The sequence below is a fragment of the Dermacentor silvarum genome, chromosome 3 (assembly GCF_013339745.2).
Source record: "Dermacentor silvarum isolate Dsil-2018 chromosome 3, BIME_Dsil_1.4, whole genome shotgun sequence".
In the NCBI taxonomy this organism is placed as follows: Eukaryota; Metazoa; Arthropoda; class Arachnida; order Ixodida; family Ixodidae; genus Dermacentor; species Dermacentor silvarum.
The window spans coordinates 192,221,948-192,235,679 of NC_051156.1; the positions used below are offsets into that span (position 1 = coordinate 192,221,948).

General features: G+C 51.4%; 1 protein-coding gene across 1 annotated transcript in view; it reads right to left on the reverse strand.

The window, feature by feature from the left end:
- Positions 1-13,732, reverse strand: part of LOC119446354 (tetratricopeptide repeat protein 28-like) — a 98,729-nt gene that overhangs the window by 24,327 nt on the left and 60,670 nt on the right. The window contains 7 exon segments of the mRNA XM_037710766.2: positions 87-311; positions 1,139-1,450; positions 1,452-1,481; positions 2,699-2,964; positions 3,804-4,076; positions 4,595-4,742; positions 7,095-7,439. Of these exon segments, the coding sequence (XP_037566694.2) occupies positions 87-311; positions 1,139-1,450; positions 1,452-1,481; positions 2,699-2,964; positions 3,804-4,076; positions 4,595-4,742; positions 7,095-7,439 (1,599 nt within the window).

Here is a 13,732-nt window from a genome sequence, read left to right on the forward strand (position 1 = left end):
CTAACAACTTTAGCATGCCATTACGTTCTGCAAATGTGGTTAAGACAGCCCTCACAACCACCTCTCTCTCTTTCTCTCCTCTGTACCTTGGAGATGGTGAGTTCCTGCTTGTGGAGCTGAACAGCCTGCTCATAGTTGCCCATGGCGCTCTGGGCATTACCCATGTTGCCGTAGGCCCGGCCCATGCCCGCCCGGTCTCCCAAGGACCGCGCTATGTTGAGGTGTGCTTGGTGCAGCTTCAGGGCCGCCTCGTAGTGGCCCGCCAGCTGGTACACAATGCCCAGGTTGGAGCAGGCACGCCCTTCAGCCACCTGCATTCCGAAAGTCAAGGTGTCTCACTACCCGATTCCCAAGGTGAGTTCGAAAATGAAAAGACAAACATCTGCAGATTTCAGTGAGTCCTCCTGCACCGAGATCTGTCACTGTGACAGCAGCAGGCTTTTGCAGCAGACACTGCCATCTTTACAAGAACAACTTCGTATTTTTGCGATGCACACAATGTCATCCTCGTCTGCTGCAATATTTACTGCTGTGGCCTCCAAGATGCACGCATAGATGGCCACCAGTCTCAAAGTCTGGTGATGCACAAAACGCCACACAAATTACCTAGCTAGTGCGCCTGGCTTTCTACTGCACATTTGCCACAGGGGCGTGAGTTGGACCCCCAGTGGTGATGGTGGGCGTAGTTTCGTTTTTTCTTTTCCACGTGGCAAGGGTGAAGTCAAGCTTGATCAGGTGGTCTTACGACGAGATGATATGACGATGAATTGATGCTGAGTGCATGATGATGACAGCAAACCGAGCTTTAGCTCGTTTAACTGGTGTTGCACTATAAATAAATGAATAAGACATTAACCTGGACTCGCAGAATTGAGGGTGCTTAGTGGATGGGGAGGCAAAGGGGAGGGGGAGGGGTGACTTGCCGACTACCCCTGATTTGCTTAGCTGAGTGCTATCAGAATTCTTTGCTGGGCGATATGGTAAACCGACCTGATGAAAGTAGCGCAATATGTGTAAAGAATAAAAGAGTTAGCACCCTCTCCTGTCACCTCCTTTTATTCGTCCGAATTTTTGTGCCACTTCCATCTTGTTTAAGTACTACAATAAGCCGGATTAAAGCGGCATAAGCTCCGCATACCTTGTCCCTGGCAGCAAGTGCCATGTCCAGCTGCTTCTCGTGCCAACGACGAGCCTGCTGCCCGTCGCCCATGCAGCGGGCAGCGTGGCCCAGCCCGGCGTAAGCCCGGGCTTCGATGACCCGGTCACCAAGCTCACGCGCGATCCTCAACACTTGCTCGTGGTAGGAGCGAGCCTGGTCAAAGCAGCGTCGGTAGTGGTGGGAGGAACCCAGGTTCGAGTAAGCGCGAGCCTCTTCGACTTTGTTCCCCAGCTGCTTGGCAAGCCGCAGGTGTTCTGTGTGGCACTCCACCGCACTCTCAAAGTCGCCCATAGGCCAGGTACACGGCTCCCACATTGCCCACCTGGAATGTCACACAATGCAAGGATCAGAACCTGCACCAGCTACTAACCTATTTACTCATTACAGAGTTTTAGCGCATCTGTGCACGTAGTATTATCACTTATGGAATACTAGGGTACTTGAGGCACAGACATGAGCAGCAGTGCTGGTGGCACCACCTTGTGATGTCCAATTCAACCAGAGCATACAAAACTATTGTTACAATGATGGGCAATATGTTACCGGTACAAAAGCATTGGGAACAGTATAAGCAGCTTTTTAAAATGTTCCTCGAACGACAATAGCCCCATCAAAGAAAATAAACGTTTCCAATGCTTTTTGGTTGAAAAGACTGCCACAGGATGTCCCTGCCAACTCTGTTGGTGCAATCCAGTGCTCCGATATTCTACAACCTGCAATATGTATTCAGACATGCTAAATCTCTCTACTGGCTACTGGATTTCTGTCTCACTGTCTATTGCACTGACAATCTCAGTGCAACCAACAGCTTACAGAACATTGATTGCAGTGTGAAGTGACTGCTGTACTCCAACAAAGCGCACACACGTTGCCAAGTGCATATTTGCAAGCAGAGCAATGCTTCTTTAGCTCCTCGTAGGCCCGCCTAGGAATGCTTCCATGGAAAAAGCGGTAGCTATGGTGTCAGAAATAAAGGATGCCATCAGCAGTATAAAAGAACTCAAAACTAGACGATGAAGCCCACCACTTTCCTCTTTCATCTCTACCATTCATACTTGACTAACTATTTAGCCATCCTCAGTCATATAACATGATCTTAGGCTTAAAGCATTCAGCTTAACTTTTTGCCAGTCACAATGTTATTCAGAGAAGAATCAAGCATGAAGCATTGAAGACATCACCTAAGCGAGTAGAAGACTTGAACGAAAAAACAAAAGAGCCTGAAAGCTTCGCATCCTGAATACACAACTTCACTAATCATTGCTGTGCTACACATCCGATAATGAGACAAAGAACTTCCAACCTACATTTTCCTTTAAAAGAACTTTTCACCACACTTGTTCACACCAGCAAATTACTTATCGAGCATCGCAATGAAAGAATGACCACAGAAGCTACAAACTGTCATTGCTAGGAGGGATCTGGCTAATTATGTGGAGGTTTCCAACCACACTGCACCTCGAAAAGTAGCCAAGCCATGGAGAAAGGCCGCACAGAAGGAAACAGGAAGACACAGGACAACATATGTTACGCACATACCTCACGTGCTTCTTGAAGCCTGTCACCCATCTGGCGCACAAGCTGGACGCACTGCTTGTGGCTGGCCAGTGCATTTGGGTAGTCACCTATGGCCGTGTACACATGACCCAGGCTGGTGAGGGCCAGTGCGGCTGCCTGACTGTCCTTGCACTTCATGGCCAAGACTAGCTGGTAACGGTGGCTGGACAGGGCCTCCTTCAGGTTGCCCTTGGAGAAGTGCGCTGACCCCAAGTTGCCATGGGCGCGGCACTCCCCTGCCTGGTCATCTGCAGAACAGGCACAGTTGCGTCAATGTTCTCAACAAAGGTTCTCAAGCTCCAAGCTTGCAGTTGTGAAATGAGAAGGCTGTATATTGTTGAGAGACATGTACGTAGAAATTTACTTTTGAAGAAATAAAAAATGGCAAGAATGGGCAGTATAAATGTGGCATATTTGAGAAGGAAGAAGTGACTGCAGTTAGTATGAGCATGCCTGGTAATTTTGCACAATGCAGAGTGCGGCATTGTTGCAACAACGATTGCACGGACATCCTTCAAGGCTGTTTGTCAACAATCACGTAAGGACTCCCGCCATTTTGGTGCAGTGTGGTGTTTCACTATTCAACAAATAAATAACAGCAATCAATGGCATTCTAATTGGGATGAATGAAACAGCAGATTCAATTATGCATGGTGAAAGTGAGGAGATGAATAATATATTCACGTTGATGAGTGTAGCATTCATCTTCTTTTCTTACTTTCAAAAAACAGAAAACTTAGCTTTATTGTGCTAATGCTTGCAATAACATTCCTCACACTCTCAAGAATGAAACAGGCAGTCGGTCTATTTAAAAGTGTTCTGAAAGAGACGGCAGTCCATTGTGGAATGCATAAAAGATTGAACTAAAGAAAACATGACTCAGCACTAGTCACACTGCCAAAGAAGGAAACAAACAACAGACCTAAATGAGCCTATAATTCTCTTTTCCTAATTAGAGAGTCTCGGTGAAAACGGGTTCAAGGACACACACAACCCATCTCAATGATAATGCAATGGCCTAGACAGAATTACATTTTTAGACAAATCAGGAGCAATGTCATGCCAAAGTGCATACTGGCAGACTTACTAAGAGACTTGGCCACTGCCAGGTCCTGCTGCATGTAGGCGATGGCACGGTCAATGCTGTTCAGAGCCCAGTAGGCCGAGCTAAGGGCAGAGAAAACGGAACCTCGCAGCTTGAGGCTGCATGTGCCTATGTGCAGGGCTGTCTCCAGTAGCACCACGGCAGCAGCGTGCTGACCCGTGGCCAACAGTTCCTGCCCGATCACAGACGTCATCACAAAGGGCGACTTGTCCAGGCGCATCGACTGCAGCTGCCGATACGTGGGCTCCAAAGTGGCTGCACCGCGCATCGATCCGAAGGTTAGCGCCAATGCTTTTCACAATCCAAACAAACAACCAGCCAATTCTGAGCAAAAATGCGACTCTTTGTACAGTACAAATAAAAGCGAATTAGTACAAGAAATTACAAAGTAAAGCAAATGCATCATTGCAGTGGCTGCGCAGCCAAGATGTATGGCTCAGCATATAACCGCTTAATGAATGGTTTATAACGAACTTAACTTTGATACAACATTTTCCGGCATAAATTTCCTCTCTTGTCGTGGCTAACATTAATGTCTACAGAATGTCGTCTCATGTTAGTTTCCTCCGGGTATATTCACCAACATCAGGCACCAATGCACATTGTGCTCAGTTTTTTTTTTAATCGTTCCCCCACCCCCACCCCTATAGAGCACCTCAGTTTCACTATTTGTCATGTTTAAAAGGTTAATTAATATACGGCAAACTCCAACAAGCTGTAGAGCCAACACACATACCTTCAGCCAATAAATGTGACGTGGATTCATTGCTCACCTCTAAGGGGTGACTTCATCGCTGCTTCGACCAATCCAGCCAGTAGCTGGACTGATTTTGAATCTTGATTGAGCCCCGAGGCGAATGCAGCCAGGGCATCGGCATGCCTGCCCAGGCACTGGAGTGCGACTCCTTGTCGATAGTAGGCCTGTGCAGGGACAAAGAACAGGAATATACGATTTCAAAGCAGTGCATAAAGAACAAATTCCTTGTTACTTTTTTTCATGCTTCTTTGAGGGAAAGAATGTCAACCAGCTCGCCAAAATTGCCATGGTATGCTGCTTTCTGGTAAGCAAACAGATTTACTGCTGCTTTGGAAGTGCTCTGGCACGAACCAGCACTGGTCTTAGAGGATCTTCCTAGGCCGACGCATGCCAAGGTGCAAGCAGAAGCCTTTCCAGAGCAATTCAATGTGCTCACCGGCTTGGCCAATCAAAAGTACCATTAGAGAACAGAAAAATGGAAAACACAAGCAGGTCAACAAATCACCAAAGAAGCACAAGTCTGCACAGAGTTCAGTGCTCGTGTAGTGTGCAACGACATGGTTCTGTACTTTTGTCCATGCCTGCTCTGGGTCCCTTAAGAATTGGGCACTGGAGTACTGTTCAACATAATCGATGCAGTTGGGTTGCAGTCATCATCAAGGCATGCACTCTAGCCAGTCTGTGTCCAAACTGCGGTCTTCACTTCACCTGTGCATCATGCACAAGGGAAGTGAAGTGGGTCATGCCGTCTATGTCCGAAGGCAGAGCGGCAACACAATGCTCTCCCAGAGGACGGGGCCGATATCTAAAGGGGAGGGGGCCGATGGCCAATAGTTTAGTTTAGGAATTAATTATCAACGTTAAAGGCCCTCGCTCGTTTCGCTCTTTCATTCGCTACTCTCCTCGCCGGCTCGTCTCTCCTCCTCGCCGAGTGATGCTCCAATGTCACATCACATACGTCATCGCCAACGCGCTTCTCAAAACACTGCCTACTTCCGGTTAAGGCACGTCCACGCTAGCGGCAAATATACCGACGGCGAACCAGCCGCCCATGCCCTAGAACGTCTGCCGCGCGAGAGGTGTCCAAAGTAGACGGTAGTTCGGCCGGCGCACCGCCCGCAGCGCGATCAACGGGCCAATCGACGACTGCGAAGCTGCGCGCCTCCGCCACCGGCGACGAAAACATCGGCTGCAGCTTCTGTTCCAAGTAAAATACTTTCCCCTAGATAAAGTGATGCGTAAATTGTACATTTTATGAAGAACGATATCCACTGTCAAACGTTAAACATGAACTCGAGAGCTCCGATACTTGTCGAACTCAGCTGCCGTGCACGTACGGCTACCTACGGGAGACGACCGGCTCGGCTGTGCTCGCATCGCAGCTGACGGCGCCACTAATATAAGCGTGTTTTCTTCTTCGTGTACAGTTATTGCGAAGAGCGATAACAACGGTAGGAAAATATTGCGGCTTGTGAGCGTCAGTAATTCATTCCAAAGCGCCGTCCGTTTTAGCTTTGAAGTAAGCCGGAAAAGGCCTAGCGACGATTTCGGCGCCGTCGAGCGATCGGTGGTGGTGAGGCTACAGCACAAATGAGTCCGGGTCTCATCCTCTCTACGGCAAGGAAATCTCGCCGTTCGCGAGGAAAACCGCTGTCGAACGGCGGCCCGCGAATGGCGAACGGCATGCGGCGAGTTACCGTGCCGGTAACGGGGACTCTATAGACCCTGTGTTGCGCGCTCGTCTAGAAAGGCCAACACTGTCGCACTCTGTTCGCGCAGCTAATCAGACCGCTAAGCACGACTGTGTTGGAACGCGAGCGATTTGGCACTTGCGTTGCCCATTGCGTTGCCCAACCGATTCGCAAGGGCGCACAAGCGAGAAACACCATGCACGACGAGGAAGAGCAGGGAGCGCGCGTACCTGCCAAACCGGAAGTCGTAGGTTCTTGTTCGACCAATGGGCATCGTCCCTGACGCTGACATCACCAGATTCACCCTGCTGACATCGTGACGACCGCTGGGGCATAGCCTCCTATATTTTTCGGAAAGGCCAGGAAGAGAGGACGGCATTTTTTTTTTTTTTTTTTTTTTTTTTTTGTGACAGCGCTGCAGCGTTTGGCATCGTTGATCGTGACGGCATTCTGAACTCGATGCGCGTGTTTACTTGAAATGTTCGAAAAATATCCGAGGTGGTTTAGGGGCCCTTTAACACACACCGGCGCGCCACCGGTGCAATCTCGGAGGCCACGCAAAAGGAGGGGAGGGGGACTTCATGCGCGCGCCGTCAGATGGCGCAGCGCGTCCAGAGGAAATCGCAAGAGAGGAACTCGGCTGCAGTACATGGTTCATGCTACATAACTCACTTCGGCGGTGGCAATACGGCGTGTACAGCTACATTGCTGGAATGTTAATCGCATTAACGCCGACAGTGATCGTGAGATGGGTTCTGCCTGAACTTTATTCTTTCCTTCCTCCCCACGAGAATATAACCCCATGGCCGGACACAGATAACGCACCTTGGCCCATCGAGGGTTGAGCTCCCTGGCCTTGGCGGCGTCCTGGAGGGCCTGCGTGTACTTCCCGAGGCGCACGTAGGCGGCCGACCGGTTGCTGTAGAGCACGTGGTTGGCCGGGTCCAGGGCCAGGGCCTCCGTGTAGAGCTGGGCGGCGAGCCCGAAGTCCCCGGCCTGGCAGGCGGCCGTCGACTGGCGCACCAGGTCGAGGAAGGCGGCCCGCTGGCTGCTGCTCGTGCTGGCTGCGCCGCCCAGGGCACTGGCCGCGCCGCCGCTGCTGCTGCCCCCGGCCGACGAGGAGGCCGCGCTGCTGCTCCCCTGGTCGCAGCATTCCACGTCCACCTCGAGCTGCATTGACAAGATCGAGGGGTTGCGGTGAGACCAAGGCTGGTGAACACGGGGCCGCATTTTCGATCGATCACTTTAGCTAGTGAGGGGTCAGCTCCTGCTTCTGCGTGACATAACGTCTAGCGCGGTACACCAAGTCCGTTCGATTAACCTGCACTTCGTGAACTATAGAAGAACGAACCGATCGACTGAAAGTACATCTCTAACTAAATCTGATCCCCCTTTGAGGCTTAATTACCTTGTCCTCAAACAATAATCGTCATCTGTCAGGCCACACGAGTGTTAAATAAATAAATACCCGCATGCCGTTCGTGACCTGAAAGTACCGGAAAAGCAGCATTGCAGCATTGAGGGGAAAAAAAAAAAAATAAGCTCGCGCAAGATAGATGACTACCACTTGAGGAAATATAAGTCCCAGAGGACGCAGATTTTTCGTATACATAATGGACTATGAATACTAGTTCAGATTATTTCCTAGCAAGAGAGAGAGAGAGAGAGAAAACATTTATTTGGACCATCGAGGTCGTTGCTCTTGAGGTCGAGTGGGTGGCGTCCTCATTAAGGACTTCACTGGCCATGGCTGCTCGACGTACTTGCTGGACGAGAGATTCTTGTCCCGCCAGGGTATGGCCGGTCAGCTGTACCTCCCATCGCTCAAATGACGCGCTAGGCGTGATTTGCACCCGCACCCCCACGAGATTGCAAGCACAAGTAAGCTTGCGCCACGTGTCTTCGCAGGGACACTACAAATAGCATATCAGGCCAGACTAGCAGGCTACTCTTTCGATGCACTCTATCGCATTCGTTTGGAGGGAGGAGGATGGCTTTTGCTAGAGAAGAAGGTTCCAACTTCCTTTCTTGAATTTCGCGCCCAAATCGCGGAAATGATGACGTTGTAGCGACGTCGAGGATTTTCGCGATATTTGTTCGCATTCGTGCCCTAAAAGCCTGCAAGAATTGCCACGCTGGGCTTTTATTCAGTTTTGAACGCGATGTGGTGCGTAATCATGTTTTTTTAACGCGTACTAATTATAGTTGCCATCGGCCGAAGCGTCGCCAGGTGGGCTAGCGCGGGAACTTCGAAGGCGGCGCCGCAGAATCGGGCTTCCCCCCGCACGATCTCTTGCTGTGGCGAAGCCAGCTTTCAACGCGGGTGACGCATACGTGCAGACACTTTCGAAAACCACGTCCGCAGTTCGAACGCATCACGACTGTCATATTTTCGAGGGCGTGCGCTGTTGTCAAGCACGGTATTCTGCGCGTCGCCTACCTAACTCGGCTCTCCTCGCTTGAGGCGTTATCCTATATATAAAGAAACGTATACTGTAGCTGTTAGCGGATTGCAACGCTAACAATGAGGAACAAACGAGCAAAAAAACCACTAAAGCAACCTCTTCATAATGGCCGCCGAAAACTTCGCGTCAGTCTAGAGAGTCGATAGCAAACTCCGCGCGCACGTATACACACTACAGCACTATTTCGGACGTCGACCTTCCCCGTCGAGTGGGCCAAAGCGCATTCTTATTGTTTTACCGAACACAGAGAACTCCACGCACAATATACATGCACCGTGACAACCCTCACCTACCCCACCCCTCGCACTAGCACATAAAGACAGTCTGCCGGGAAAAGTCGGCGCACCGCCGCGAAGCTATAGTGCATGGGCCCTGCGCAACAAGTTTGCCAAGTGGAGCAGTTATACGCGAGACCGTCGGGGCGCACAGGGGCGGGTTTCTGTCTGTCTCCCTGCGCGAAGGATATGTGTGTGCACGCCGCACATACGTCAGCTATAGCTGCGCTTGCGATCGTGAGAATCTGCAATATACAAGGGCAGGAGGCGAACGGCCGCGAACCCGTGACCTTCCTGTGGAATTGCGGGGCCGTTTTGTTGGCCGCGCAACTCACGGCGGTTCCGTTTCGTGTCTCACGATAGACTGTGTACGGGCAGCGTGGCTCGATCTGCTGCGCTAGGTAGTATGTTCCGCCGCTTGTTCGTGGCACTGGTTTGGACTAGTTCGTTATAGTATATATATTAGTTAGTTATCCTCGGCATACACGCGCGCAGCGCAGCGAAGGAGATACGATCGAAGTGCACGAAGAGTTAAACACGACGACGCAGTAAGTATACACGTGTTCCGTGTCGATTTCAGCGCGTTCACTTCGCAACGGGATAGAACAGTCGGGCGAGTTGGCGATGCGGTATACATCTTGGAGGGATTTAAACCAAGTGGACCGCCGACAAGATAGGAATAATCCGCCGATGTAACTATAAAAGCAGCAGTTTCGCCCGAAAGGCGAAGCATCGATTGCGATATAGCAAGTTATTATAGACAGGATACGAAGTAAAGATAGTAGTTTTACCGGCCGTATAAACTTGTAAGCATTCGCTTACCAGCTTTAACTTAACAAGCATGGTGTCACGCGTGCACAGCAAACATGAACACATCTCACTCGACGACCGCGGACGCTCGCTGTCAAAACGCTGGCGTGAGGAAGAGCGGCAGCAGCAGCGAGCGAAGTGACCTTCGCGCTGCCACTCGCTTCAACGCAAACCATAAGCGGCGAGAACACAGCGCACACGAAGCTATCAGCCCTCGGCGCACCTAGACTCTGTCCCCATCGAACTTCAGTACCTCTAAGGGCCGCGGTTCACGACCTCTCAAACTTTACGCACCGCGGCATTCGTTTCGAGTGTCGTATTGTACTACCTGCACTGCAGAGAAATCTAGCTGCACAATTTCCGAACTTTTCGTGAACCGCCGTGAAACTGGTTCACAGTGGTGCAGGCGAATCGAACGGGCCTATATCGTTTCGAGTGTCGCGTTGTGCCTAAAACGCCGAAGTCGCGTGCTTGCACACTGGACTGAATCCTTAGGTTGTCAAGTATACAGTGAAGTCCGTGCCGCCGCCCTGCTGGTTAAATCAACGGAACGTAACACGAGCTTATCACGCAGAACAACACGTGTGGAGTTGTTACCCATGCGGTTGAAAAATACACCACACCGGTTTGGTGTATTCTGGTGTTTTCTAGTGTAAACACCAGCACGTACGGTCTGGCGTGTTCTGCTGTGCACACCAGAGTGGCCTGGTGCTTTGTGACGTGCAGTCAGCCTTGCAGCACGCCCTCTATATATATGCGCATTGTTTGCGTTTCTTATACTCTTGTTTAGCCTAAGTCATCCTTCAGTACGCCCGCTCTCTCTCTCTCACTCACTCTCCTTCCCGCGCCAAGCACTTCCGACGCCCCCGTCGAACTCGGTGCACGGAACTCGTTACACGAGGTCAAAAGACCTGCGTGTAGAAAAAAAAAAAAAAAAAAAAAAAAAAAAACGCGGCGCGGGGTCCACGCTTAGAAAGGCAGGCAGGCACGCACGCGCGGTCCGCAATCGGCCCATCTCGAGCGCACGGGTCGCCGCGGATCCGTTCATCATCGGCCGCTGCTGTGTTTGCACAACAAAAGGCGAGCGTGCCGCCGCTCTCCGGCGCGACCTTGTCACGCGCCAATCACGCAGGCAAAACGCCCCGCTTCCACGCGCGCTGACGATTGAGCGACCGCGAAGTGGCACAGGCACGCGAATCCTTTTTTTTTTTTTCTTCTACTCGTGCATGGCGAAGCACCGTTAGAAAAAATAAATAATAACTGGCTATACTGCATACATGCCATGCTGTGCGCGGCACCGCCCGACCGATCGGTTTGGGTCGTCATGCAGTCGCTTCCGGGCACCGTTCGGATGCTTCTTGCGATGCCTTTCGTACCAGGTCATACCAGCCAAGCCGAATAGACACAGGTTTAAAACGTAACGGAGACGCACTATATACGTATAGGTATAGCTTTTAGACGTGTACCGCGGTGTCCAGCGGCCGGTAATAGTGGTGTTAGACGCGTCGTGCAACTTGCGACGCAGTGATCAATCGCAACGGGCACTTGGTGTGACTTCACTTGGTCTTGGTAAGCTGACAGAACTGAGCGTGCAAGGAGGTGTGCCACGGAGCATAGTGAACGCACAATTAACCCCGTCGTTCTCAATTTGTTTTCATACGAGACATCCCCCGCACCCCTCGATTCAGCCCTGTATCCGGCCCTGGTTCCAACACCTACGTACGGCCGGAACATGTATCCTGGACTTTGTGCATGTCGCCGGTTTACCTGCCCTGTCTCCCTCGAACTAAACAACGACGACGACAACAGGAATGTACGAAGCCAGAGAGGCCGCACGCCAGTGCAATGTCGACGGGCGCACAGCGCGCGCAGAGGCACGTGCGTGCGTCGCTCTGTGAACGCAAAGCGCGCGACCCAGCGACGACGGACTCGGAAAACAAGCGCCGTGTCGTACGTAGTGTATACGTAGCACGCGCCGTCGCCTCTCCGCGACCCCTGAAAAAAAAATAATAAATGAAGAAAGAAGACAGGTCTGCGTCCAGCTGCAGCTCCCGTGCTGAGGGCCGAAGCCTCAATTTTCCCCAGGGACCGCGCCGCCGAGCGTCCGCCTAATCGAACTCGAAGAACAATTGCTCGTCCTCGCTGTGTCCGTTTGCCACCGGGCCATTCCCGAGGACGACCGCGGAAGCCATTTCGTGGTCACTGCACTTGCGAAGGCGTGCTGCTGTGTGCTTGAGTGATTGTGGAGGGTGCGCGCGCGCGCGTTTGTGTTTGTTTGTTTGTTTGTGCGTGCGTGTGTGTGTGTGTGCGCGCGCGCGTTTACTGCAGGCTTTCCCTAAGTCGCCACAGCGCAAGGTCACAGGTTCGACTTGATCCTGGCGCGCCTGTCCCCCCCAACAGCCCCTGCGTTGGTTTTGGGATGTCGTTGTCAATCAATCCGAGCATATAACCGGATCGCTATACCGCGCAACGCCACTCGGCCCAGGACCTGGCGAGAACCGCTGCACGGCACGGACGATGACGGCCTCGTCATGCCGAGTGAAACACAACACTGCCCGTCAATGGCTTCTGCGTTCCCAAAACCTCGTGCTAATATTATTCCTGCGTTGCTTGACCGGACACACACGAGAGGCGTGTTCACGGCTCAGCCGGATTTTAACCGAAAAGGCAATGCCTTAAATCTCATCATCCTCCCCTCCCTTATATTCCACGTTATCCCTGCTCCGCACCAAGCGTCTTTCTTTTTCTTTCTTTCTTTCTTTCTTTCTTTCTTTCTTTCTTTCTTCTTTTTCGTTCTTTGTCCACCAAAGGTGGAAGAACGGAAGCAAGTCAAGCAAGCGCACGCGCATGAAATCATACGTCGGGTCAATGCATGCATGGTGGCCTCGTGAGCAGAAGAACCATTTCTCTGGGGCCGGATCGAACGAGACCACGGACGCTCGAATGATGCAGGAAGGGGGAACACGCGTCCTCCGGGCCGATGGCCCCACAGACGGCCCAGCCCATCCGCGTGAGACTCTATGCAAAAGAGCGACGCTCCCGTTTCGAGAAATTTGGGCGTCGCGCATCGCCGAGAGGAAGGTCGTCGCACATTGTGCAGATCGCTTGGTGTGTGTGTGTGTGTGTTGGGGGAAGGGATGGCACAAAACGGCGTGCGCTGGTATATGCTATAGTATACATAATATACACAGGTATATTGCAGGGGGGCACCAGCGCGGCTCGAAACGCGGTCAAGGGCGCGCGCGCACGCACACAAACGCGTGGACAACCAATTGCGCGCTTGCGCGGCGCCGCTTCCCTTTTGTGACGCTACAGAGCGCGAAGCTCCGTGACGTAATTTACCATGACGTAATTTAGCGCGAGCCGCTGTCGTGCGTGCCGCGCGCGAGGAGCGTATCGAACGAACGCACGCTTGGATGTACAGTGTATACAGCTAGAATATTCGAGAATACATTCGGAACTAAAGCAGTTGCAAAGTATACGCTATATGTCAGCTATACAGTCGAACCCGGATATATCGAACCCGCATATAACGAATTAATGTGTATAACGGACAGCAGTAAAATACCCCTTGAAGATTCTTGTATGAAATTTTTGTGTTATATATCGCATTACCTATATATCGAAAAAAACATTTTTGTGATCCCCTTTAGATTCGATGTATCCGGGTTCGACTTTATAGTTCACCGTGCAGCACAAATGTGACGCGTGAACATTTCAGGTCAGCCTCTTTCGCGTGCGCTTACAAGTTTGTTGACCCGTGTCGGCTGCGACTATGTGGCAACCTTGCTGCCAAGCACGAGGTCGCGGGTTCGATTCCGCAAACAGTCGTGATCGTATTTTTTATAAGGACAGAAAGCAAAAGCGCTCGTGTGGCGAAGTTTTGAGCGCACGATCGCAAGAACTCTACGCG